Source organism: Raphanus sativus, chromosome 7, assembly GCF_000801105.2.
Source record: "Raphanus sativus cultivar WK10039 chromosome 7, ASM80110v3, whole genome shotgun sequence".
In the NCBI taxonomy this organism is placed as follows: domain Eukaryota; kingdom Viridiplantae; phylum Streptophyta; class Magnoliopsida; order Brassicales; family Brassicaceae; genus Raphanus; species Raphanus sativus.
This window is the reverse complement of record NC_079517.1, coordinates 14,966,785-14,993,244: the sequence shown is the minus strand read 5'-3', so window position 1 is coordinate 14,993,244 and position 26,460 is coordinate 14,966,785. Positions and strand designations below refer to the sequence as shown.

Below are 26,460 nucleotides of genomic sequence, written 5' to 3'. Positions count from 1 at the left end.
ATTGAAGGATAAAAATCATTTGAATAAGTAAAGAAATAGATATTTATACACAAACCACCATTCCAATACAAAATGACTTTGGAGTAAAAGAGGAATCAGCTACATCGAGACACTCTTTCTTATTAGTATTAAAAAGCTATAATAACTTGGATAATACGCAAAGTAACCATCTTTTTTTGACCTTCATTTCATTTCATTCCACGCTGAACCAGCTCCTCTAATCCTTTCCTCAGCCTCTCTGCAGCCGCCCTCATTTCTCCCTCCTTCAACCCTCCAAACGAAACACGGATATGCCCCGGGCTACCGCATGCACACCCCGGGACCACCACCACACCATGACGGTGAGCCAGCCACCTCACCACCTTGAAATCATCATCTCCGTGTTCCTCCGGTAGTTTTGCCCACAGGTAAATCGCTCCTTCTCCTCCCTTGACGTTCTCCTTCCCCAGCGGCTCAAGAGCCTCTTTAACAACCTCCCTGTTCTTCACCAGACCCTTTACCCGTTCTCTTACCCACCCAGCACCTTCCTCTAACGCGTGTATAGCCAGTCGCTGAGATATTATGGAGGCACATATTGGGATGTTGTCTTGAACTTTCAAGAGCTCTGCCGCAAACCCATCTAATCTCTCTGAGTAAGCTATCTGCGTAGTCTCCACCAAACGTGTTCCATAAAGATAATAAAATATATCATAATCAAATAATTTGGAAACAGAAGGCCACTCACGTATCCAAGCCTCCAACCCATCATGCCATAGGTTTTAGAGAAGGAGAAGATGTTAACAACATGGTCTCCCTCAACGCAACAATGTTTTAAACCGTCATACATGAAATACCTGCCCATCTTTTTTGTTTCAAAAAATACCCTTTATATTATTACATCAATTAAACTAACAATTCAAATTTAGGAGGAACTCACTCGTATGTGTTGTCTATAATAAGCCAACACCCTGCATCTTTGCATATCTTTGAAATCCTCTTGAGCAGCGGTTCAGAGACATTGGTGCCGCTTGGGTTACCAGGATTCACAAAAGTTACAACTTTTGGGGTCGGTTTTGAATCAGAGAGCGTCCTCTCTAACCAGTCTGGCATTAAAAAAAAAGGCTCTCACAAGTCACAGCTTGAAAGCTCTTTTAAGTAATGATTCATAGAGTAGTGAAGGAGGTTAATTACCTGCGTCGGGATAGAGAGTCTGTGGATGGCGAGGACCAACAATGATGTTGGTGACTCCAGTCATCTGGAAGGCCGTATATGCATTGAAGTAGTATGGCTGAAACATGACGACCGAATCACCGTGATCACAGAGTGTAAGGACAAGATTCACAAAAGCCTGCATTTGTTTCAGAAACAGAGTTTATGAGACTTGAAAGAAAAAAAGAGGCATGGCACATAAAAGCTTAGATAAAGAGAGACCTGATTGGCACCAGCAGTAACCATCACAACAGATTTGGTAAGCTTGTTTTCTTCACGCAGCTTCAGAACAAATCCCATAAAAACAAACAAGCTCAATCGCGTTAGATCAAACTAGGAAGAGAGTAGCGAAGGTGGTGACTTTACTGAATTGAAGAAAATCTTTATTTGTTTCTTATATGATGGTTACCTTTTTATGAAGAGTCTCTCGTAGCTCAGGCAAACCTTCATCAGGTCCATAAGAACTAATGGCAGGATCCCAGACAAGCTCCTTGACCTTGTCTAAAGCCTGTTGAGGAGGCTGCCAATACACCACGCCCTGCATGCAATCAATCCCCCGGAGAATCAAACTCGGACATAATCTTATGTTTCAAGTCATAGTTAGGATGCATGCGAAATAGAGAATAATCAGACTATACAAGTTTAAGGAATGAATTCATTTTAGCGTTAAACTTTTTATTTATAAATTGGTCTTTAAATTTTTTATTATTTTTTTATATCTGCAAAAATTATTTTACCAAAAAAAAAAAGTTTAAGGAATGAAACATATTAGGTGACATGTACATTATAACGATACTGTATATATTACTTGTATAAATAGCTGACAGTGACAATGTACACATTTCACATTAATGAAGAGTATTTTCATTTATCCGTATTAGAGCTAGATTTATTTGGTGACATGTACATTAGTGCATTTTCAATGCTTTACCTCATTGTTTTCTTCAATAGTTTTTCTCATTTTTTTCTTTCAAAAAGAATATTTCAAATATATTATATTATATTAATATTACTTATTATTAATTCTAAAATGCTTATTCTTTTATAAAACTTACAAATTTTACCCAAACAAAATTTTATTTGAACTAAATCTTCATTATATACATATAAGTTTAGTTTCTAAAAATATATAATAATTTATATAAATGTCTTATTGTTTACTAAAGTATTATAAAGTATAAAACATAAATAATGAATTTTTGTAGATATAAAAAAATAATAAAAAATTTAAAGACCAATTTATAAATAAAAAGTTTAACGCTAAAATGAATTTATGTATAGTAGTGTTCTTTCAAATTTGATGTTTATCAAATTTGATGTACTATTAGAAGTTCTTTCAAATTTGATGTTTTCTCTCAAAATGAGAGATTATTGAAGATGATCTTAATGTATGTTTACACACGTATTGTTATAATGTCACCTAATAAAACACTCACTAAACCCAAAGTCCAAAACTAGATTAAAGCCCGCATTTCCAGAAGGCAACAAACCTGGGCGAGAGACATGGGGTTGGTCAGTTCCGCCGTTAGTGTCCGAATCTGCACGCAAAACCCCAACAATTTCTCACAAAAACCAAAGAAGAAATAATGAATGAATGAATGAATTGGAGTAGGAGGATGACCTGAGTCATGACGGGGACATCAGTGTCCAAGGCTCTCCTCGAAAGCATCCCGAACGAACCTATTTATATATGAATTGTTGGTTTCTTTGTTTTTCTCTCCTTAACTAGGGTCGAAGTGTTTGATACATATATATACATGTATAGGAACTCAAAGTTAGATTTTGATGAATTCGCGGATCGTGTTCGAAAACCCCTAAAATAAGTATGAGCGTTTAAGCACGCCTTTTTCTCGTTTTCTTCTTCATCAACCCCTAGCCTTTACTTGAAAGAAACTATACTTAACTCCAAAAAGAACAGAAAAAGATACTTTAGTCCAAAAATAAAAAGAGTAACGCCTTCTTTTGGTCAAAGAGTAACGCCTTTGTTAATCGACTCGATCCCATTTCGCTGTTTGCCAGACTCGCCCAGTTCAAAAATCATCTTGTACATGTGTTGCGTGATCAACCATTGAGATTTGCTTGAATCAGACGTGTCTCATTTCTTATTGATCGAGTTTCACTTTCTTAAAATGTTTCTCTAGCTTTGATATTTGGACTGATTTTCATCTATCCCTTTTTGACTCTTCTACTATATCTGTGTTGTGCTCAAAACGGTGTGCATGCATGTATATATGTATATTACACACTGGAGACACAGATGCATATACTTAGCCCTAAGATTTTTGTCCTAACCGAATCAAACCAAAATTTTCGGTTTTTGGTTCGGTAACAGTGGATTTGGTTTAGTTCGGTAAGATTTTTAAAAATAATTCGGTTTCCGGTTCGGTTTTCAATTTGAAAAATAAAACTAAGAAAACAAAAAACGGAAAATATTTGAAAATAACCAAAAAACCAAACCGAAATTAACCAAAAAAAACAGAACCAAATTTAACCGAAATAACAGATTTTAGCCAAAATATCTAAATATTTTTAGAAAACTATATTGAAAACAAAAAACCAAACCGAAATTAACCAGAAACCGAACCGAAATTTAATTCGGTTAATTTCAGAATTAGTTTTAAAAAATTTGGTTAACTGAAAACCGATGGTTTGGTTCGGTTCCCCCACATATACTACTCGACCTTTTTGTTTTTGTTCAGCCCAATTGATTAACAGGAAAAAGAGAGTACATTTAAGGCCCAATGAGTCATTGCAAAGACATGTCTTTACAATGTTGTCAGCTGGCCCACTTTGAAACTTAGCAATGTAACTGAATTGACAAGAAACGAAGAAAGAAGAATATAAGAAGTGATGTCGGAGGGAGGGAGTTCCATAGAGATTGTATCATACGGTTCTGATTGATTGAGAATCTGATCTAAGTCAGATGTGAGTTAGATCAAGTGAAATCACTAGAAATATAGCAGCACGAACCGCTAAACATTCGGCTAGAAGGAGGCAATAAGAAGTGGTTTTGAAAGTGGGAGCCTCTGCCTACTTCAATGAGGTTCTGCTTTGCATGCCAAAAGAAATCAGACATCTCATTTCCCACGTTAGCTCGTTGATCCAGTTTCACTTTCTTAAATGCTCTTAAATGATTTTGTACCTTTGATTATTGGGCCCTGTCCTTTTTGGCCATTCATTTCACTTTCATCTATTAATGTGTGCTCGAAACTGTGTACATGTATGATGTATGTAATATGTACTCCCTCTGTTTTTAAATAATACATGTTTTGAGATTTTCACACTTTTTAATAAAACATACTCCCTCTGTACCATTTTAAGTGGTGTTTAAGGTTTCTACACAAAGATTAAGAAAATACAAATTTCTATGTAATTTATCTTGGTTACATAAAATTGCATTAAATAAAATCAGTCTAACCAATAAAAAAAACATGTAGTATTTTGTAATTGGTTGAAAGTTTCAATTGACATTAAATTTTATCTAGAAATGTGATAACATCACTTATAATGGAACAAAATAAAAATGCTTAAACATCACTTAAAGTGGTACAGAGGGAATATTAAAATTTACTTATTAATGCATAGTTTTTTGTTATTTTATATTTCCTATATTTCTAAACCTATAAAATTTCAAGAAATGCAATTAATGTTTTTGAGATTCACAATTATTCATAATTAGTTGACAAAAATTACATTGAAAATATGAAAAATACATCTTTTTGAAACAAAAAAAATTCCTAAAACATACATCTTTAAAAAACAGAGGGAGTATATATTCTTCTTCGACCCCCATGTTGGTTGCTACTACTTGTTACAACAAACTCAGTCAACTGGGATCATATAATGAGCACAGTGGAGAGAAAAATAAATATTGATATGATCATATAGTATAAAATTGACTGGATCACATATAGTCATACAAACATTAAAATCATGGCAGGAAGTATAAAATTTGACATGATCATAAGTCTTGCAAACATTTAAATCATGTCATGTTCAAATAAATGTAAAAATGGAACGACCAAACATGAATAACTTTAATGTTTTTAAAGACTATATACGTCTGTTTCTGTCTTCTCAGTTTTGAAAATGCCTCCTTTTATTTTTCTGCTTCTTTTTGTGTGTTGGTTTGAATCGTGTAGATCTACGTTATTTTAATTAGGTCCCCGACGTCCTCTCGTTACGTCCTTCTCACACTTGCAACTTTAACTCATTCATCTTATTATACATAGAATCAAAAATTAAACAAGTATTTATATAATTGATCGATACAACAGTTTTCTCTCCAATTTGAAATCCTAGATAGCTTTGAATATGTAACTCCCAGTCTCCCATGTGGTAAGTGAAAGACTTTTGGCTCTTAGTGTAGCTTTTCAAGTACTCGTATGTTGTACCTGTTAATTTAAATACATTTTGGTTTGTATGATTTCCTCGGTTATAATCATTTAACATCAAAGTTTCGTTTGAACATTTTGACTTATAATCATTTGACTTTATTGCCATTTCTCCTCTTAACAAAATAATCATAGCTTTTAACTTTTCACGTTTTTTCAAATTAACCCACAATTTAATCATACATTTTTATCAAATTCAGTTTACATTTCAAATCGGAGAGTTTTGTTAATAGAAGAAAAAAAAGTGTTCGTTCATCAGATGCAAAATAACAGTAAAATAATATAAGCTATGTTAATAATTCATTTTTATTAACATGTATTGTGGAGTTTTAAACTGGAAAGATAACATAATGAAAATACTAGCATAAACTAGTTTAAACTTTTTTTTAGCAACTAACTACAAAAAAATGAGTAGCATGCAGCATGCTAAGCATTATAAGTCGTGGAACATAACAAACACTGAAAATGCAGATTCCACTACTTTTCTATTCGTTTGCTTAATAGTTATTGAGGATATATACGAATATGTTATCGTATATTTCCATATATTAGGTTATGTTAATCTTCCTTTTATCTCTATGTACATATCGTATGATATTAGGAAAACCTAGTTTGTATATATACTTTGGTCTCTTGACCTCTATCAATACAAGAAAACCATTACCCTATTCTAGGTTTCTTGACATGGTATCAGAGCTCTAAAAAAGCAAAATTCTTTCAATCTTCTGTTCCTAACGGTTATTACTTCTCTGTCGCTACCTGTCTAAGCTATGGGCAGCGACGACGGTCATGATGATACACAGGGTTCCTCCGGGAAGACTACAGTTTCGCAAACGGCTGTGGAGGTTCGACGTCGTACGATATCTCCATATGATCTTTCATCAAGCGATAACCCCGGCTCTGTTATCTCGCAACCGTTGCTTAAAGGATCAAACTACAATGAATGGTCCACTAACTTACGAATGGCTCTAAAGGCAAGAAAGAAGTTTGGTTTTGTCGATGGCTCAATACCTCAACCAAGCACGGACTCTGCTGATTTTGATGACTGGTGTACTAACAACGCCTTGGTTCTTTCTTGGATTAAGCTGACAATTACAGAATCTGTTCGCTCAAATTTATCTTACTTGGAACTCGCCAGCGACTACTGGGAACACATTCGTCGGCGTTACTCTATTAATAATGGGCAGCGAGTTCAACGCATTAAGGCTGAGCTCGCAACTTGCAGACAACATGGGTTATCTATTGAAGCGTATTATGGGAAACTGATGCAACTCTGGACGGCCTTATCCGAACATAGGATTATGAAGAATTGTGGTTGTCCTATCGGAGTTAACTTGGAGAAAGAGAGAGAAGAGGACAGATTACACGAGTTCCTCAAAGGACTTGACGAGTCGCTTTATGGTTCTGTCAAGTCTAACCTACTCTCACGAGACCCGCTTCCTTCCCTTGATGATGCGTATAGTGCTCTTCTTCAGGATGAAGACTCCAAACAGACGACTCGAACTCTAGATGAACGAGTTGAAACTATGGCTCATGCTGTTCGTACATCTCAGACTTATGGGGCTTCTTCATCTCGCAGTGGCTTTATCTCTAAAGAGGAGAGAATGAAACTTACCTGTACAAGTTGCAGACGCAAAGGTCACCTAGCGTCAAATTGCTTCCGCTCTCTTGGCTACCCAGAATGGTGGGGAGACAGACCTAGAGGAGTCTTACCTTCAGCTGGACGTGGTTCTACTCCAGCGAATCGATCACCATCTGATCCTGCTCGAGCAAACACAGTGTCTCATTCGTCTAACTTGCAACACTCGGCTAACACGATCACTGCTTCAGATCGTGTCGGACTTACTGGTCTCACCGACGATCAGTGGAAAACGTTGGTGACTTTACTGAACGAGCGTACGCCTCCTAATACCTTAAGCGGTACGTCTCCTTCTTTCTCTTGGATACTTGACTCCGGAGCTACGAATCATATGACTGGTTCACTAGACTCCATTACTGATATACGAGATACACTATCATTACCGGTTAAACTGCCTGATGGCAGGATTTCTCTTGCGACACAGCAAGGCACAGCTGTTCTAAGTCCTACACTTACAGTTCAGAATGTATTATTTGTGGAAGGACTTCAGTGTCACTTGATATCTGTATCTCAGTTAGCACGACAGAAAACGTGTTTATTTCAGATTACTGACAAACTTGGGTTGATTCAGGACCGCATTACCAGGACGCTGATTGGAGTGGCTGAGCAGTCTCATGGGCTTTACTTTTTGAAAGGGATGGAGTTCGCAGGAGCTATTCTTCGAGACAACTCAGTGACATCTGAAGTTTGGCATCATCGCTTAGGACATCCCTCTTCTAGAGTTTTGGATTTTTTACCTATTTCTATTGATAGTGTTTCTCAAAATAAGGTGTGTGAGATTTGTATCCGCGCCAAACAGACCAGATGTTCTTTCTCTTCAAGTTCTAATAAAACTAAAGCTTTGTTTGAGATGGTGCATTGTGATTTATGGGGACCTTATAGAACTCCAGCTCGTTGTGGTGCTCGATATTTTCTCACTCTTGTTGATGACTTCTCTCGTTCTGTGTGGTTGTTCCTTTTGTCGACCAAAGCTGATGTACCCAGGACAATTCGGAACTTCATCTCTATGGTTAAACGACAGTTTCACACAGACATACAAAAGTTTCGCAGTGATAACGGAACTGAATTTATGTGCCTTTCATCGTTCTTCCGAGACAATGGCATTCTTCATGAGACATCTTGTGTAGGAACACCACAACAAAATGGTCGAGCCGAGAGAAAGCATCGACATATTCTGAATGTGGCAAGAGCTTTACGGTTTCAAGCTAACCTTTCAATAAGCTTATGGGGCGAATGTATTTTGACTGCAGCTTATCTTATAAATCGTACTCCTACTCCTTTACTCAAGGGTAAGACGCCTTTTGAAATACTTTACAGCAGACCACCACCTCTTACTCATCTTCGAGTCTTCGGCTCACTCTGTTATGCCCATAATCAACATCACAAGGGTGACAAATTTGCTGCTCGGAGTATTAAAGGTGTTTTTATCGGTTATCCTAACGGCCAAAAGGGTTGGCGCATTCTCAATCAGGAAACTGATAAAATATTTACAAGCAGAGATGTTGTCTTCTGCGAATCGGAATTTCCGTATGCCTCGACTTCGTCTTCTTCGTCTGGGGTCTCTCCAGTCCCTCCAGCCATTCCGATCGTCGCAGACATCCCTCCTGTATCTGATGAACTACCAACAGACTCTGTTTCACCGTTACCTGTTACTGAGCCCGTCTCCTTACCTTCTTCTACTGCTGAGACGTCACCTGCGACTGACACTCTTTATGACTCTGACATCTCGTCTGATAAAGACTTTACTCCGGCTGTAGCACCCGAGTTGTCTACTGAGGTTCCTTCTTCGTCTACCTTGGTTGATATTGATACACTTACTACGCCACCAGACTCGTCTACTCAGCCTGAATTAGATACTACTCCGGCTGCTTTACCTACTACGACTGACTTGACTTTACCTACTCCGGCTGACTTACCGTTAACTCCTCCAGCTGACTTAACTTCTCCGGCACAGGAGCTTGGTCGCGGTCTACGAACGAAGAGCATTCCAGCCAAGCTCCAGGACTACGTTCTCCAGACTATCTTACCTTATGCGTCTCGCTCCTCGGATACTCCTTACGCACTTGAGTTCTATGTTGACTGTTCGAAATTCTCTGAGAATCATTGCCACTTCCTCGCTGCTATCTCATCTTTGCAAGAACCTACATCCTATCGTCAGGCTATACTTGACGAGATCTGGCGAAACTCTATTAAAGACGAATATGTGGCTTTAGAGGACAACGGCACTTGGGTAGTTGTTGATTTACCGCCTGGTAAACATGCTCTAAGCTGCAAATGGGTTTTTAAATATAAATTCAGAGCAGATGGGACTTTGGAACGACCTAAATCACGGCTAGTTGTGTGTGGCAACAGTCAGATTGAAGGAGAGGATTATGAAGAAACTTTTGCTCCTGTCGCGAAAATGACTACAGTAAGAACGTTTCTACAGATTTCTTCATCTCGTAACTGGGAGATTCATCAAATGGACGTCCATAATGCGTTTCTTCACGGTGATCTAAAAGAAGAGGTTTATATGCGACCACCACCAGGTTTCAAGGGTTCTGATAAGAACAAAGTATGTCTCTTGAAGAAGTCACTCTACGGTTTAAAACAGGCCCCTCGATGCTGGTTCGAAAAACTATCATCCTCGTTAAAAACATATGGCTTTACACAGTCTCTATCTGACTACTCTTTGTTTATCTTGGATCGTGGTACGGAGTACATTCAGGTTCTCATTTATGTGGATGATCTTGTTGTTTCAGCAAGTAATCCGTCTCTCTTGGCATCATTCAAAACTTACATGAATCGATGTTTTCACATGAAGGACCTCGGTGTCTCCAAATATTTCCTTGGTTTGGAACTTGCTCGTAGCCCTCTTGGAATCTATCTCTGCCAAAGAAAGTACGCTCTTGGCATTATTGAGGAAACTGGTCTTCTGGCTGCTAAACCGGTCGCCTTTCCCGTGGAACAGAATCAGACCTTGGCTCTCGATAAAGGACCTGATCTTGCAGACGTCGCTGCTTATCGACGACTTGTTGGCCGACTTATTTATCTTGCTGTTACTCGTCCAGACCTTGCATACTCGGTTCATCTTCTTGCTCAATTCATGCAGAAGCCTAAACTGGCTCATTGGAATGCTGCTTTACGAGTCGTGCGTTACTTGAAAGGTAATCCAGGACAGGGTATTCTTCTTCGCGCTCATACTGATCTCACATTATCCGTTTGGTGTGATTCTGATTGGTCCGGTTGTCGCACGTCTCGCCGGTCTCTCACTGGATGGTTTATCACTCTTGGTGGCTCTCCTATATCTTGGAAAACACAGAAACAAGACTGCGTTTCACGCTCCAGTTGTGAGGCTGAATATAGGGCAATGTCATCGACAGTTCAGGAGGTTCTTTGGATACGCAATCTCCTTCGGACGTTTGGAATTAACTTCACTTCTCCGATTCCTTTACATTGTGATAGCAAGTCCGCAATTTACTTGGCAGCTAACCCGGTTTTTCATGAAAGGACGAAGCATGTAGAGAACGATTGCCATTTTATACGAGATGAGATAGTCAAAGGCACCATCGCAACCATACATGTTTCTACTCACTCTCAACTTGCGGACATTTTCACGAAGCCTCTTGGACGCAAAGGATTTGACGAGTTTCTTCCCAAGTTGGGAGTTCTTGATCTTCACTCTCCAACTTGAGGGGGGGTATTGAGGATATATACGAATATGTTATCGTATATTTCCATATATTAGGTTATGTTAATCTTCCTTTTATCTCTATGTACATATCGTATGATATTAGGAAAACCTAGTTTGTATATATACTTTGGTCTCTTGACCTCTATCAATACAAGAAAACCATTACCCTATTCTAGGTTTCTTGACAATAGTATTGGCTCCTGGCTCCTGCGGATCTAGCCGCTGAAATAATATTTTAATTATTTTTGTTTTTAGTATTATGAGCCTAGGGACAATGAGATCTGTTACAGTTTTATCATAAAACTTCTATGATTCATGTGATCTGACATACTAGTGTAGAAGGTTTTTATCGTGGAGAAATCTCCTCCCAAATGACCAAGTTCATGTAGATTTGGTCAAAGCAACCGTTAAGAAAATCAGATATAAGTCTTGTTTAACATGAAATTAAAACTAAAAATCGCATAATGTGATAATTGTTTTGCTTCTTTATAAAAACTAAAAAATTATCAATAATTCACCTCTTAATCAATATGCATTCACGACCTAGTCCAAGCATGGTTTTTAAACGGAACAAATCCGGTAGGAATAAAACGGATTCTTTAAGTTCTACAAATCATTTCAACTGAAATGATGTATTAGAATTTATGATGGTTCCTAAGCATGTGGTATCCAAGTAAGCTAAAATGAATATACAAAGAACAACGGAAACGTAAAAATAAAAGCTAAACAAGAAGACTGATTCAGGGGTAAACGTGCATTTGGTCTTTGTTTTTATTTTACTAGTTAGTTCTTTTAAAAAAAATTCGAAAGTTTAAATTTTACCATTAAAAAGCGACTGAAGGAATCTTTTACTACTTCGAATCTTAAAAATTTGAAACAGAGTTTGTAACTTAATCACTATTATTTACTACCTTTAAAGAAAAACGAAGTTTTAATAATCACTTTTATTTACCTTTGGATGAATAGGCACGCTGTGTAAGAGTAAGACCAAATTTTAAAATAGAGAGTCACAGTGCATAGGAAAACGTAACAGTTGTTCGATCGTTCCTTTTACTTTATCTGTTTAAATTTTAAATGTTACTGACAAAATAAATGAGAAAACATTCGAAAAGAAAAGAAAAAACATGATAAAATCCTCATTAATTACAACATGTTAATGGTGAAATGAAAATGACAGAGAACCCAGAATAGCAAATTGGCGATTAAGATGTAGAAAAGGTAAAATGATGACTCAAGAAAATCTATGAAAAAAATTATGCTCAATCACATAATTTTAAATTGAAAGAATTAAACACTAATCACAAATAAACTCTGTGAGCTATTTTCTAATTGGTCAAACAGTCAAGGAGTTTAGGTAGAGAAGAAGTACATAAAAAGTAAACATTTGATTAGAAATAATAAGAAAGTTTCTAATTTTAAAAAGAGAGTGAAATATTTAATTAATACACACTAGCTGATAAATCCCGCTCAGTTCCACAGAGTCTCTCCCATCTGCCTCTGCATAAAAGCGAATTCACTATTCATTTACTCTCTCCATCTGCCCTCCTCCCCAAAGCTCCCTTCTTTTGGTTTCTCCCAAAACAATAAAGAAAAGAATTTTCTGGAGCGTAGTAAGTTCCCATCGCACTCTGTCTCTGTGTTTTTTTTGTTGATGGGTTTGTAGAGACGATGCTCCGATGTGGTTTTCTTATTATTCTTTCTCTCTCTGTGTTTTGAAGCTTCTTTTTTATTTTTCTTTTGTTTTCTTGGATAAAAGAAAATGTGAATTGATTCATTATTTTTCCTCGGGGTTCTTTTGTGAGATCTTCTTGCAGCTCCATATTTTTCTCCTGAGAAAATAGTGGATGCTTCCGAGAGGAAGACGAAAGAAAAAAGCTTTTATTTACTTCTTACTCCTCTACCTTTTTTTTTCTTCTTCTTAATTCCGATTTCTAATCGATAATATACGGCATTATATTTTTTTCTTTTATAAAGTTAGATTATGGAAGTACTACTTTCCCTAAAATGCTGCGAGTTTTTTTTTTGTTTGATGAGGCCCTGAGGGTTTTCCTGCAATACTGTTTGGATTTTAGTAAATGAAAGAAAAAAAAATCAGAGACTTTTGACTTGAATATATATATATCTTCCATGGAAAATTTGGAAAGAGAGAAAGAGTATGTTCCTAACAATTATGTAATGCAATTCTGGCTTGTCTCATTATTAGATCAACTTTTTTTTTGTTTCCTGGACTAAACAGTTTCTCCCAACATCTTATATGCATTGCTAGCTTTGTCTGTTTTAGCAAATTAGATATAGATATCGGTCTCTCCTGCTGTTGCACCTTCATATCATTGATCTTTTCTACTTCACTTCCACAGATCTCTCTCTAGTTGAAGCTCATCTTCTCTGCTAAGACGAATCCAATCCAAAGGGGGTTGTTGGATCGTCTCAGCAGAGGGCTTCTAAACCATGGGGAATGAGAAAGCCGTTTCTGGAAACACCACCATACCGCCCCATTCTCGCCCCATAACTCGTGCCCTTGCGTCTGCTTTGCGTGCTTCTTCTAATCTCATAACAACATCTTCAGCAGAAGTGGCTGCTACTACTGCACTGATCAACCAAGGAAGGGTTCTGAGAGCAAACAGTAAAAGAACAGCCTCGGATGATAAGAATGTTGCCAATAATGCACCTAAGAGACGAGCTGCTGTTCTTAATGACATCACAAACGTTACCTGCAAGGATTCTTACACAAACTGCTTCAATGCAGCTAAAATTCAGGTTGTTAAAGAATCAAAGACACAATGCTCTCTGCTTCTTATATTTCTCTAAAAGTTTGTTTGTTTTTCTTCTTTGCTGATAAGAGTTGGTTTCTTTCTCATTTTGTAGGTGGAGACTATCAAACAGATAAAGAAGGGAAGGACAAGTTCTTCCAAGGTGGCATCATCATCATCATCTTCTTCTTCTACTTCAGAAGTTACAGATGCAAAGGTACAAGCTGTGTGTAGCTTAGACACAAACGAAGCATCTTGTAGCTTTATGGAAAAGCCGAGTTCCAGGTTGCCTCCAAGACCCCCTGCGAGATCAACTTCTACAGGTGAGGGTCTCTACCTACTCTATTTGCCGAATGAGTGATTTTATAACATATTTTTAATTCCTTGCAAATGGGATTACAGTTGTTGGAGGAAGTTCCACTGTGGCGGCAAGTAGCTCAAAATTCATTGACATTGATTCAGATGAAAAGGATCCTCTTCTCTGTAGCCTATATGCATCTGAAATTCACTACAACATGCGTGTTGCTGAGGTAAATAATCCCCCCCCCCCTCCTTGGGACAGATATGCATCTGGTTATCTAACTAACATCTAAGTCAAATTTTTAACAGCTTAAACGGCGACCATCTCCTGATTTTATGGAGAGAACACAAAGAGATGTGACAAAGACAATGCGGGGAATCCTTGTTGATTGGCTTGTTGAGGTCTCAGAGGAATACACACTTGTGCCTGACACACTCTACCTCACAGTCTATCTCATAGATTGGTTTCTAAATGGGAACTACATTGAAAGACAAAGACTTCAATTGCTCGGCGTCACTTGTATGCTCATTGCCTCGTAAGTTTCTCTTCAACTTATAAACGCTTCATAGAAAATCAGACTATAATGCTTGTTCTGAAAGGCAGAGCAACTAATAGAGAGGTTATGTTGTTTCTTTGGAACTTTGTTAAAAAAAGGAAGTATGAGGAAATCTATGCACCACGGATTGAAGAGTTCTGCTTCATCACGGACAACACTTACACAAGAGATCAGGTCCTGGAAATGGAGAGCCAAGTACTCAAGCATTTTAGTTTTCAGATTTACACTCCCACTTCAAAAACATTCCTCAGGTAAATCTCACTACTAGCTAGACAGTAGATAAAAAAAGTGCTTCATATAAACTGTTCGTAGTGATCATAACAAAAGTTTTCTATTTTTTTTTTTGGCAGGAGGTTTCTCCGAGCAGCTCAAGCTTCTCACCTGGTAATTTGCTACCTTTATGTATCTCTCTATCTGTGCTCATCAAATATTTAGCAGAAAGATTGAAACTATTTTTTGTTTCGTTGGAAATGTGTATATGCAGATGCCAAGTGTGGAAATGGAGTTTCTGGCGAATTATCTGACGGAGTTGACGCTAATAGAGTATGAGTTCTTGAAGTTTCTTCCTTCGGTTATAGCTGCTTCGGCTGTTTTTCTTGCCAAGTGGACTATGAACCAATCAAGCCACCCTTGGGTCTGTTCTTTGTTCGTTAAGACACACACATATATATATATATATATATATCTCCTTTATGTTTGGTTCTGTTTTTACAAAATCTTGAATCTCACACGATTTGCATTGTTTGTCCGTCCAGAATCCAACACTTGAGCATTACACAACGTACAAAGCCTCCGATCTTAAAGCATCTGTTCAGGCCTTGCAACAACTGCAGCTTAACACCAAAGGATGTCCTTTGAACTCTATACGAATAAAGTACAAGCAAGACAAGGTAACAAATTAGTTCAATCTCGGTTTAGTTTTGATAAAACTGGTCCGGTTTGATCGAAATGTAACAGTTTTTATTTTTGTGTGGTTACTTTTAAATATTTTTACAGTTCAAATCCGTGGCGGTGTTCACTTCTCCGGAGCTACATGATAGGCTATTTTGAAAGAGAAGAGACTAAACCGAGCGGTTTTATTATCTTGTAAACCGATATAACACACGGATAACATTTGTCCTATGTTCCGGTTTAATGTCGTCCTGCAATTCCTTTCCATCTGTTACTCGCGGTTAAATAAAACAGTATAAAAATCAATTTTTCCACGGTATAATCCGGTTTAGTGTATACATGTTTGGTTCTTCCAAACCCGAGTTGTTCTGGTTGGTAAGACTATTGTACTAGTATTAAAAAAAAACCAGTAATGACCGAGAGAGACAACAAGTGGTCAGTGGTGTACTAATTACGCGTTAATACACCACTAAATTTCCTTTTCTTATGGACCGGTTCGTTGTACCTAAATTCATTTTCCTATGTTGCTCTCTCTATCTGTCAAATAAAAGAGTAGAAATCAATCTTTTCCACGGTCTCATTCCCGGTATATCCCGTCCGGTTTATGTAGACGTGTTTGGTTCTGAGTTAGTGAGTTGTTCTGGTCGGTAAGACGAGACTATTGACTAGTTTAGTATAAAATAAAACAAAGAAGACAGTCATGGAAGAGAGAGAGAGAGAGAGAGAGAGAGAGAGAGACAAGTGGTGGATTAACTACGCGTTATCCGACGTGATGAAATGAATATGACTCACATATTATGTGGAAAGATTGAATTTCTCTTTGAGAAAATAATAAAAAAAAATATCAACACGTTGCTTCTCCATCCTTCGTTGCTTCCTAAATGCGTCTCTCTGCTTTTTGGAGATAAAAGATATAGAAAAAGAGAGAATGGCGGGGGCAACTTCAAGTTTGATATCATCGCCATGGCAAGCGACTCTTGAGCATTATAATAATAACAATAAGACTAAGAGGTTTTATGTCAAAGGTTATCCGTTTCCATGTCATGACCCTATTTGCAATTCTTTTAATATCAAAAGACGTGTTCTTCTTTCTTCTTCCTCTTCCTCTTCCATATTTAAAGACGACCATGTCGTTACTCATTCTTCATCCTCCTCCTCATACAAGCTTCAAACTCATTTCTCCATGTCTTCTGGTAATAATATGATTACCTTTGTTATTTTGAGTCTTGTATATATTGTTCAATCCATGTGTTGCAGTTTCAGGTGGAGCTCTTGTTTTGTGTTCTAGCTTTTGATTTTTTTTGAATATTTGTGTGTGTAGGTTGTGGTTGCTCGTGGATCCAGAACAACTCAATGCTTCATTACTCGCCTACTACAAGTAACTGGACGTCTAAGAAATGCTCGGCGTTACCAACAAAAACAGTGGATGTCTCCTCGGTTTCTGACCTTTTTGAGTTCATATGCTCTGGTCCGCTCGTGGAAAAGATCGGTATCACTCCTGAAAAAGTCGGCCAGGCCATTGACAAATGGTTGCTATACGGCTCACAGCTATGCAGACTCTTTCAGCTTAATGAGCTCAAGCTCACCATTCCTCAGAAAGCTAGGCTTTACCATTACTATATCCCCGTCTTTGTTTGGTGCCAAGACCAGATTGCTCTGCATAACTCCAAGTTTAAAGATGGAGATGATGTGCCTCCCCTAGTGGTACCTATTTATTTTGGTTATAACCTTAAATTAATGGATGGGTGGATTAATCTGATTGGAAAAATTGTGCAGATTGGATTCAGCGCACCTCAAGGATGTGGCAAGACTACACTTGTGTTTGCACTTGATTATCTTTTCAAAACTACAAAAATGTACCCATTGCTTCCCACACTGGTTTGCTTCATCCAAGTCCCCTAGTGATTCTTAATACTAACACACAAGATAATAATCTGCAGGAAGTCGGCGACAATATCTATAGACGATTTTTACTTGACTGCAGAAGGCCAGGCTAAATTGAGGGAAGAGAATCCAGGAAATGCACTCCTTGAGGTATAGTATACTCATCTTCATATTCTCATCATTTTTTTAATTTGTCCTTCTGCCTTTAGTTTGAAAATATAAAAAAATCTGTCATTTGTTTGTGTATACAGTATCGTGGGAATGCAGGAAGCCATGATCTTCCATTCTCTGTCGAAACAATAGAAGCACTGACTAAACTTACCAAGGAAGGTTAGTTTCCTTATCCATCAATAAAAAAGCTTTTATTCTTGGCTGTTGTTGTTTTCTTGTTTTATCTTATTAGTTTCTTTTTTTTTGGTGGTCATTGACACAGGCATGAAGATGAAAGTTCCTCGCTACGATAAGGTGAGTGTCACAGCTTGATTGTACCTTCATTTTGTATCATTAAAACAGAGGAAGCACAGGTCTTAACTTCTTGAGATATTATTCCTATTTTGGCTGCAGTCTGCTTATAGCGGGAGGGGTGACAGAGGCGATGCAGAAACATGGCCTGAAGTTGAAGGACCTCTAAAGGTATATATATTTCTATCTTCTTCAAGTGTTTTCTGTTTCCAAGTCAAAAAAACCTCTAAATCTTTGTTTGGTTGATAATATATACAGGTGATTCTCTTTGAGGGATGGATGCTTGGTTTTAAACCTCTTCCTGCTGAAGCCGTTAAAGCAGTGGATCCTCAGTTGGAGACAGTGAACAAGAACCTTGAAGCTTATTACGAGGCATGGGACAAGTACATAGATGCATGGGTGGTCATCAAAATTAAGGACCCAAGTTATGTATACCGATGGCGTCTTCAGGCGGAAATAGCAATGAGGCAGGCTGGCAAAGCCGGGATGTCTGATGATGAGGTATGTTTTTTTTTTTTCTTTTGACATTCTTGAAACAGTTAAATAACACTAGTACTCTCTTGTGTTTATTATATATATTGAAACGGTGAACGTTGAAACATCTGTGCAGGTGAATGACTTTGTGTCAAGGTATTTGCCTGCATATAAGGCTTATCTGCCGACACTGTACGAGGAAGGACCGAGCGGCTCGGAACCAGAGCGTGTCCTTGCGATAGATATCGATGAAGAAAGGAACCCAATACTCGCAACCTAATGACCAGGATGTTTTCCCTCCTATGCCTTGTTATATGTATTTTCCTCTTTGTAGAGTAACATTCACTATATCACGCTTCGTTGTATTATTCATTCTATCTTTTGACATGCTCTCTCTATTTTGTCACAATTCTACAAATATGTACATTTCCTTTGGAAAGTTCATTATTTATTTTTTGTATTGTATAGTTGAGATTGTTTTTATTCTTTCAAGAGCTGGCTGTAACTTTCAAAATCAATAAATTTCCAAATAGTGGTATATGTGTATTAGCATTTGATAGCATGTAAGATAGAACGACAGCATTGCCGAATAAAAGATGCAACACAAAAGGAAAGGTTCACCAAATCAAAAATTTCCCAGAGATTGTCAATAAGTATACATAAAACAGATAATGTATGGGAAAATGAAGAAGTTAAAAAGGGTACAACATCAAAAAAAGCTTAAAACATCCTGGTAAAGTGTCGTAAGGGAAACCAAAAGGAAAAGAGACAAAAGACCCTTTGCTTTCTCTGTGCCATCAAACTTGAAACCTAGCCTTTATATAGAAAGAAACAATTATACACATTTGGCATCTTTTGATCCACGCACCTCTGCCAAAGATTCATTAAATCTCAAGTTTGATCCAGGTCTGCAAATTATCTCCCGGGTAGATTTGCCTCTTATTAAAGAAGAGCTTCAGGTTGAGACGGAGAGGCTCTTGAATGCTTCCACTTGTCCATCGCTCAATTCGGTCTGGCCCATTGGATGGTTTGGTGTGTCGCCATTCTCATTGGTCTTGCGAGACGTGTTGTACACTGAATCAGGCATCACAGAGCTACGCTTGCCTTCAAAGTAAGTAGACCAGGGAAAATACTCGGCACAGCGTGATTTCCATCCTGCAATTGTAACCAAAACCAGGCTCAGTACTTCTAAACTCTTAAGGGCCTTAATATTATGTAAGTGTGTTTGAATCATACGACCAACCAAACGTAATAAGTCAAGATATCTAATGCTTACTGGAGGCAGCTTCTGAGTCAAGGAGAGCTGTGTCTAGAAGCTTATGAACTGTTATACAATCTTTGAGTTTCCACTCTATTTGAGCTCCATTTCTGCACAAAGACAACCGATATTTAACATACAGAACAAAACAGGTAACAGAGAGAACAAGGAACAGTATGTTTGAAGGAGCATTACGTTTGAACCACTTTATTGGTCGAGTCTTCAATTATTTTGATAGCCTCAGTTTTCTTGCTTGGATTTAAAAGGCACAGCATTTCGGCGTATGCAGCTCTGTGCACCAAAGAATCTGCGGAATTTAAATGCAAACGTTACCATTTAAGACACTGCAATATCTCAGCAAGGGGTACCGTGTAATCAATTTGATACGCACCTTTGTGTCTACCAAGAAACTCTTCGTTTACCTCCGTTAGTGATTTATTCTGCAATTGACTAGAACGCAAAAGAAAGGACAATTTCACAACTGATATAAAAAGCAACAGTAAGAATGGATAATAGTTTGAGTAGTCACCTGATTGATGGGCGCTCAGCCTCAAGGACACTCCAACGAAGTTTCTCAGCTTCGGTCGTTGGAGCACTTGTCGATTCTGTCTTGAGCAAGAATTTGATCTGCAATCCATAGAAAAACATTATTATCCCTCCTCTCTCCTTTGCATGATTAAGCCTTCTTTAGACCATCACAAGTAGCAGAGATTACATACCAGGGAACGATGTGAATCAGGGTTCTCCGCATCCAATTTAAGCATTTGCTTGACAGCCTTAAAAATAAGACAGCAAAGTCCTTAAATTACTTGGACAAAGACTAGTATAAAAACATGAGTTTGAATATGACCACCAGACGAGAAATAAGTTACCTGGAATGCAAGCAGAAACTTTTGTTTTCTCATGTTAACCTCAAAAGAGACTAGATGAGTCTCCAAAGAATTAGGTGAATGCTTCTGGAGAAGTCTCAAGTACTTTGAAGCCTCTGCCATTGGCTCTTCCACCTGTATAGATTTAGTTTTCCAGTAAGCCTTTAACAAAGTTAAATACTCATTACTCATACTACTCTACTATGGCGAAGACCAACAATACATATGCAGCAAACAACCACCTGAATTAACTTTTGCCCATGAGGATCTGGATCTACAGGCTTCACATTTTTTTTGCCAGACTTAGAAACTCCACCGGCAGTTGATTCTTCACTCTTACTCTCAGCTTCCTGAAACGAAGAAGACCACTCTTAAGACACCTAAGTGTCAATACACTCGACAAAACACTGAAAATGCTTACTTTCTTTGCTCTTTCTTCTGCCTTTTTCTGCTTCTTCATTTTCTTCTTCTGAGCAGGAGCCATCTTTGACATTCCATCTTCTTCAGCAGTTGATTTGGGAGAATCGTGCAATTTCAGGTAGCACCTGGATATCGAGCCAAGAGGCAAACGTTAATTGAATCTATCATGCATCTATACAGTAGATACTTTAGTTAGAGTACATTTGTGCAACGAAGAGATTACCTGATAGCTCTGATTGCTGCTTTGTGGAAATATGGGAATGAGTGTAATCGGTCTTGGAACTTAAGCATGTCGACATATGAACGCAAAGTCATTTTTCTAAGACAGTACGAGTGGAAATCAAACTGATCTTCAGAAATGTCAGTATAGTGCTTCTCCACAGCCAAAAACCTCTTCAGGGCACGTCCAAGATCACCCTGACGGAAGTAGCTATCTCCAGATGCAAGATCATACCTATTTTATGAAATGAGAAGACAGCCATTAGAAATGCATCTGATATGTCAATTTTACATTAGCAAAATTACACCGCTTTCTATAGAGCCGTACCACATGCACTGCATGTCATGAAGATTGTTGATCTGATCCCCCTCTTTTGTGAATAAAACAGCAGTTTTCTCGGCCAAGGTCACCTTCACCAGAAAATTCACAGAATAAAGAAAGAGTGTTGAGGCCTAGCCTCCAGGGACACTGACCAAAAGAAACATAATATGAACAAAAGAACGAGATGTAAACCTGATCCGCTTGGAGCATACGCTTAACGCATTCACTGTTTATATAGCGATCTGCTAAGTCCATGCATCTAGCTTCATCGGCAAGTGCGGCAGCGGCAGTCAAGTCTCCTGCATGCTTCATTATTCGGCTCTGTAGAGAGAAACCAGTCAAAAGGTTAAAGAAGAAACAAGAGTCCTCAAACAAAATGATAGCACGGTATACTAAAGAAGTTCAGACCCAGCCATCCTGTCAATAAACTTTTCAAAATGTCTCTCCATACAGTGCCAGGAACAACAGTGACATACACCACAAACTGATGGACTAAAACGTAATAATTTTTTTTTTGCCACGATAAAAAAATATACCTTGACAGAGTACAGATCAATCACTGTGGGTGTATGAGCAATGGCCTCGTCAATTTTACCAAGGGCAACATCATATTGACCACGCTTGTCGTAATGCTGTATTATGGAAAGTATGTATCATGATAAGATACACAAAAATTCAACCGAGAAGCTGTCAATTATAGAGAGAAAGTAAGATAGATAAGCAAAAGTGAACCTGGGCCAAGAAAAACAAAGTCCACAGTAGAGTTGACGGGGGCTCTTTCACATCACTGAATCAGTCAAGAATTAATCACAACAAATGATTGATCATATCACTAATTTTATAAGACAATATTATAAAAGACGCTAATCCAGTTAATACTTCAGTAATAAATTCAGTTATATACCTTCCTGGGTAATTTCCAGTAGCCCTAATTGACTGCTCCATCTCAACCACTACTTGCTCCAATATATCAGGCTAGACAACAAAATACATATAGAAAAATTTATCATAAAATAAAGTGAAGCCAGATACAATGAAATTTGCGACAAAGCAGAGAAACAAACCTTGCGTGGGTGATCATACAGAGAGGAGAGATCAGAGAATAATGAAGGAACACCCTGAGACAAGTATCAAGATACATAAGAAACATATTCTATTTGAACATTGTGGAAACAAAGAGACTCGAGGGCGCGTAAAGATACCTTTGTCAGTAGAGGTTTAATGTACTTTGCTACGGCCTCCTTGAAGCTTTCATCTTGCAGAAAATCCAATGGTATCCTCTGAAAATGGGGAAAGAGAAAATAACTTAATACCTTTGTCCCGAAAATATCAGAGAGAAACACATCGGCAACCGGTTGTTCCCTATCAAGTGGAAGGATATTAAAATTCACTGACTGCCATTTCTCACCTTAACAGCGGATGACCTAGTGTACTTCTCGCTTAGAGACTGATACAAGGCACTTAACTTCTCAATCTTGTCAGACGAATATTGTCCACTTTCCGAATACAAACCAAAACATTTTTGGAGGCCTTCGTAATATCTGAAAAGTACAGGAATGCACTATTTATTTGTTGACATGAATTGACAGTACCCAAAAATATATAGAAAGCCTTTGAGAATGTCATAGGAAAAGATAGTCAACTTCTAAGCAAAAATAATAATAATAATAATGAATTAGAAGTGCAAAGGAAAAAAACCTGTAATTGTCAGGGTTCATGGAAAGCAGAACCCTGTAGAGTTTATCGGCTTCTGCTGGGCGACCAAGCTTCGACAAGAGAGATACCTCTAGTTCTTTATAAGACAACTTATCAACCTACAAATAACCACACGAGGAATGTGAAATCTACTATATGAGTGTCCTATTATCCACATAAATAACACATCAGCTTCAAGAACTTACTATTTTCGACTCGTTCTTGTGCAACTCCTCAAGAGCTTTGGCAAAAGCACCGCTCTCCTCAAGCAAGGAAACCTGAAAGCAAAAAACAGTTGAGATTTCCTGCAGGTACAGATATCAAAGCTGTGCTAGTGCCAATTGAATATCAGAAGCTACATGGACCCGTTAACGCCAAGCATGGTTTTCCAGGGTAAAAAACCTAGAGAGATAGGGTATAAAGTACAATATGACACTTGTATAATTTTTGCATGATACCTTGTATAAAATCATTTCAGTGTGTTCACATATCTCGTTCTCAGGAGGGTAATCATCCTCCAGGGTGCCTTCAAACGCTTCCAAAATCTCAACAGCTTTGGAAGCACTGGTTTAAGAACAAAAAAAAAAACATGTTTCGTGTGATCAAGGTGAGCTATTGTCAAATGATATAAAATTCATTAAGCTGATTGAAGAGGCCTATAATTCTACTGGATGTTGTCCATTGGTATATTATTTCCTATAAGTCTGATGTATGAAACATCTCAACAAAGGCGCATCAACAAGTTAGCTAGCAAATAGACCAAAGAAGAAAAACTAGCATTCAATTAAAACGAGTAAAAGTAAAGTAACATATTTAGATTTAAGGCTTCAAGGAACAGAACAAACTTTGAGTTCAAATGCTGGGAGACTGCAAAGCCAATCCAGTTCATTCGATGATTAGGCTTTAAAGACAAAAGCTGCTGCCTGGTCTCCACAAAACCAGATAAGTCCCGCATTTGTGCCTAAGAATAAGAAAGTATATAGTAAGATAAACTGTTGAAAGCATCAACAGAGATTAACACTGAAATGATAAAGGTATGAATTGCCAGCTAATAAACTCTCCTCAAATCTATTTTAACCATAGTTACCTGCAAGAGTGAGAGGTCTCTGAGTATTTCAAGGTTCTCAGGATCTATTCTAAGAGCATTTCGGTAGCATTTGATGGCCTCTCTATACTCTCTGTCTGACCGGTACAGGAGACCAAAGACATGCCAGCAAACATGGCTCTTGATGTCATTCTGCAGGGAAAACAAAAGAAAAAATCCTATATTACCCTGAAAGAGTATATACTATGTCTAGAAATTAAGGTTTGAAGTTATAATTATCAAAGTCACAATCGAACCTTGACTCCAAGGCGAACAAGCTCATATGCTTCAGTTTTGCGGTCCATACAATTTAGAGTCAGTCCTTTCATCGATAAAGTCTCTGGAAATCACAAAGAATAAAAGAAAAAATAAATAATACAGTCAAGAAAGAACAACTCAGTAAAAGCAGGAAGTGAGTTTAACGCAAAACAGAACAGTTCTCAATTAAAAAAAAAATAATACAAATCATCTGTTACACGAAAAGCGACTATTAGACAAGGTACAAGTTGTTAAATCGTAAATGATGTAGTAAACTCCACAGAGTTGCAGAATAAGATAGCAAATGATATATTAACATGAAATCACAAAACAATAAGAAGGAGGGTTAGGGGAGTTATGAGAGAAAGAAAAGTCTCACCCCCATGAGAAGGAAACTTCTTCAATATGGCATCAGCGGCCTTCAGTCCCTTCTTGTACTGCTTAGTCTCATAAGATTTCTGCATTATAACATCACTCAGAATAAATTTACACGAAAAAAGAATATAAAGTACTGCAAGTATAGCTTCAACAAAAATCCAATGCAAAAGTAGACTTTGGGGAAGATGAGTAATTAACTAGTTTGCCGAGACAGCGTGAGGGCATAATCATATAAACACTTAATGATGCATAATAACATAGTAGAAAAATAGTAGAAGACTATTCTGTGTAAACAATCCTAGGCGAGCCCAAAAGGTCACTAGAATCTTATCAGTGGAAGATTGAAACTAACAACTCCCACACACTTTGTCAACGAATGTCTATTGACCCAACACATTGACCGGGTTAACTTAATTTTTAGGGTTTTACACATCAGTGGGGGAAAAAAAAAACTCATCGTATTACCAGCTAGAATCATCAAATCAAATATACATAAAGGATTTAAAGAAAAAAGTGAGAGGAAGAGAGAGAGAGAGAATCGGAACATACGACTATGAGCTTGAAGAGGTTAGCCTCTTTTGGAGGAAGCGAAGCCCCCATTTTTCCTGGGCAACTAAAAGAGCTCCGCGTAGAAGAAGAAGAGAGATGTTGTTCGCGAGTTCGAGAGAGGTGGCGTCGTACTATCCGCTTCAACCCTACTGCGGAACAAAGATGAAGAAGACAGACAACAAATAAAACCCAATAAGGGTATATAAATTAGGTTCTGTCTTCTTCTTTCTCCTAACCAATCCGGTTAAAGCTTTTCCGGTTAAGATTCGTTTAGTCCGGTTTCAGACCAGTCGACACATACAAACCAATTTTCAATCGGTTCAGAAATTTCAGAGTCAACCAAGCTGACCGATCAAAATTGTATTATATACCCATCACTCCATCAGAATTTGGAAGGAGTTTAGTGATTTTAAAAGTTGGCAGATTTTTAGAAGTTAAGTAGAGTTAACAAATTTCTATCAAATACTTTGTATTGATTTCAACAGATTTTATTAATTATCATGGATTTGCATAATATATTTTTTAAAAATATTTCTCGTTATAAGGCAATGTATACAATCTTTCCAGAACTTTTCCAAAAATAAAATCTCGAAAAAACATATATATATATAAACATCAATTGATACAATGATACACATTTCCTGTTCTTATTGGTTTTCTTGTGATAATAATCAGTTTTGTTTTCTTTGACTTTTGTGATTTTTCGAAACACTATTCTAGTTATCGTATGAGTTATATTTCTTCACTATTATTAAATCAAACAGTTGTTTTGTCAAATATAAAACTATAAAAAATATAATGAATTACAGTTCATGTGAGTTTGGTTGCTTCACTATTATTGAGTTTGGTTTATTGTGTTTACGTAGATAAATATTCAATATGTGTATGTTTTTCTTACTTCACAGATTTCAGAAATCTTATGAGTATATGTGATATTTTCAAAGTCTAGTCTCATGAGTAAAAATATAAGGAATCCACCTTCCAATAACAATAGAATTTAATGGAATAGTAAAATCCACAATAACTAAACTTTATGAATAACAAAAGGATTCAAGTGGAATTTAGAATTCATCAAACCAATAATAATGGATTTTGGTAAGACTTTTAAAATCTATAAACCAATAATAGTGAATTCTCAAAATTTTAAAACTCCTTTAGAATTCTTAAACCAATAATCCCCCCTAAACATTTAAAAT

The 26,460-nt window shown here is 37.4% G+C and overlaps 4 protein-coding genes across 5 annotated transcripts; 2 read left to right on the top strand and 2 right to left on the bottom strand.

The window, feature by feature from the left end:
• Nucleotides 1–94: 94 nt before the first annotated feature.
• LOC108815486 (aromatic aminotransferase ISS1-like) lies at nucleotides 95–2,935 on the bottom strand. Its single transcript, XM_056990462.1, has 8 exons — nucleotides 2,810–2,935; nucleotides 2,679–2,726; nucleotides 1,598–1,726; nucleotides 1,411–1,470; nucleotides 1,171–1,327; nucleotides 917–1,082; nucleotides 725–833; nucleotides 95–641 (listed from the first exon to the last, which is right to left on the bottom strand). The coding sequence occupies exons 1-8, from the start codon at nucleotides 2,855–2,857 to the stop codon at nucleotides 189–191; spliced, it is 1,170 nt and encodes a 389-aa protein (XP_056846442.1). The 5' UTR covers nucleotides 2,858–2,935; the 3' UTR covers nucleotides 95–188.
• A 9,429-nt stretch (nucleotides 2,936–12,364) lies between these two features.
• On the top strand, nucleotides 12,365–15,732 carry LOC108815896 (cyclin-A2-4-like). 2 transcript variants are annotated; one of them, XM_018588426.2, is made up of 10 exons: nucleotides 12,365–12,504; nucleotides 13,252–13,651; nucleotides 13,760–13,967; nucleotides 14,047–14,174; nucleotides 14,254–14,480; nucleotides 14,600–14,752; nucleotides 14,852–14,885; nucleotides 14,986–15,135; nucleotides 15,257–15,391; nucleotides 15,498–15,732. In XM_018588426.2, exons 2-10 carry the CDS (start codon nucleotides 13,343–13,345, stop codon nucleotides 15,549–15,551), a joined length of 1,398 nt encoding a protein of 465 aa, XP_018443928.2. In that variant the 5' UTR covers nucleotides 12,365–12,504; nucleotides 13,252–13,342; the 3' UTR covers nucleotides 15,552–15,732. The 2 variants fall into 2 exon arrangements, with proteins under 2 accessions (XP_018443928.2, XP_056846516.1); XM_056990536.1 differs by lacking the exon at nucleotides 12,365–12,504 and adding an exon at nucleotides 12,925–13,047.
• A 493-nt stretch (nucleotides 15,733–16,225) lies between these two features.
• LOC108817570 (D-glycerate 3-kinase, chloroplastic) lies at nucleotides 16,226–18,679 on the top strand. The gene is made up of 9 exons (XM_018590298.2): nucleotides 16,226–16,585; nucleotides 16,714–17,096; nucleotides 17,169–17,248; nucleotides 17,333–17,426; nucleotides 17,528–17,606; nucleotides 17,710–17,741; nucleotides 17,841–17,909; nucleotides 17,997–18,239; nucleotides 18,349–18,679. The coding sequence occupies exons 1-9, from the start codon at nucleotides 16,321–16,323 to the stop codon at nucleotides 18,490–18,492; spliced, it is 1,389 nt and encodes a 462-aa protein (XP_018445800.2). The 5' UTR covers nucleotides 16,226–16,320; the 3' UTR covers nucleotides 18,493–18,679.
• Nucleotides 18,680–18,825: 146 nt separating this feature from the next.
• On the bottom strand, nucleotides 18,826–25,445 carry LOC108817569 (N-terminal acetyltransferase A complex auxiliary subunit NAA15). Its single transcript, XM_018590296.2, has 26 exons — nucleotides 25,265–25,445; nucleotides 24,717–24,795; nucleotides 24,337–24,419; nucleotides 24,083–24,232; nucleotides 23,841–23,956; nucleotides 23,454–23,559; nucleotides 23,202–23,273; nucleotides 22,999–23,114; nucleotides 22,709–22,841; nucleotides 22,503–22,580; nucleotides 22,365–22,418; nucleotides 22,205–22,275; nucleotides 22,033–22,087; nucleotides 21,837–21,932; nucleotides 21,493–21,621; nucleotides 21,307–21,389; nucleotides 20,983–21,213; nucleotides 20,761–20,884; nucleotides 20,582–20,689; nucleotides 20,343–20,474; nucleotides 20,190–20,246; nucleotides 20,000–20,097; nucleotides 19,862–19,920; nucleotides 19,666–19,777; nucleotides 19,489–19,580; nucleotides 18,826–19,367 (listed from the first exon to the last, which is right to left on the bottom strand). The coding sequence occupies exons 1-26, from the start codon at nucleotides 25,313–25,315 to the stop codon at nucleotides 19,168–19,170; spliced, it is 2,685 nt and encodes an 894-aa protein (XP_018445798.1). The 5' UTR covers nucleotides 25,316–25,445; the 3' UTR covers nucleotides 18,826–19,167.
• Nucleotides 25,446–26,460: the final 1,015 nt, after the last annotated feature.

What these genes read in the sequence shown, in the direction of transcription:
- LOC108815486 (XM_056990462.1), bottom strand. Translation starts at nt 2,857, where the DNA reads ATGCTTTCGAGGAGAGCCTTGGACACTGATGTCCCCGTCATGACTCAG. An exon ending in ACCCCATGTCTCTCGCCCAG is followed by an intron (nt 1,727 to 2,678) that starts GTTTGTTGCCTT and finishes GATTGCATGCAG; the next exon opens with GGCGTGGTGTATTGGCAGCC. An exon ending in GACTCTCTATCCCGACGCAG is followed by an intron (nt 1,083 to 1,170) that starts GTAATTAACCTC and finishes TTTTAATGCCAG; the next exon opens with ACTGGTTAGAGAGGACGCTC.
- LOC108815896 (XM_018588426.2), top strand. Translation starts at nt 13,343, where the DNA reads ATGGGGAATGAGAAAGCCGTTTCTGGAAACACCACCATACCGCCCCAT. An exon ending in ACTTCAAAAACATTCCTCAG is followed by an intron (nt 14,753 to 14,851) that starts GTAAATCTCACT and finishes TTTTTTTGGCAG; the next exon opens with GAGGTTTCTCCGAGCAGCTC. An exon ending in ACCAATCAAGCCACCCTTGG is followed by an intron (nt 15,136 to 15,256) that starts GTCTGTTCTTTG and finishes TTGTCCGTCCAG; the next exon opens with AATCCAACACTTGAGCATTA.
- LOC108817570 (XM_018590298.2), top strand. Translation starts at nt 16,321, where the DNA reads ATGGCGGGGGCAACTTCAAGTTTGATATCATCGCCATGGCAAGCGACT. An exon ending in GACTAAACTTACCAAGGAAG is followed by an intron (nt 17,607 to 17,709) that starts GTTAGTTTCCTT and finishes TCATTGACACAG; the next exon opens with GCATGAAGATGAAAGTTCCT. An exon ending in AAGTTGAAGGACCTCTAAAG is followed by an intron (nt 17,910 to 17,996) that starts GTATATATATTT and finishes TAATATATACAG; the next exon opens with GTGATTCTCTTTGAGGGATG.
- LOC108817569 (XM_018590296.2), bottom strand. Translation starts at nt 25,315, where the DNA reads ATGGGGGCTTCGCTTCCTCCAAAAGAGGCTAACCTCTTCAAGCTCATA. An exon ending in TTAAACCTCTACTGACAAAG is followed by an intron (nt 22,419 to 22,502) that starts GTATCTTTACGC and finishes TACTTGTCTCAG; the next exon opens with GGTGTTCCTTCATTATTCTC. An exon ending in GCAGCAATCAGAGCTATCAG is followed by an intron (nt 20,885 to 20,982) that starts GTAATCTCTTCG and finishes CTCGATATCCAG; the next exon opens with GTGCTACCTGAAATTGCACG.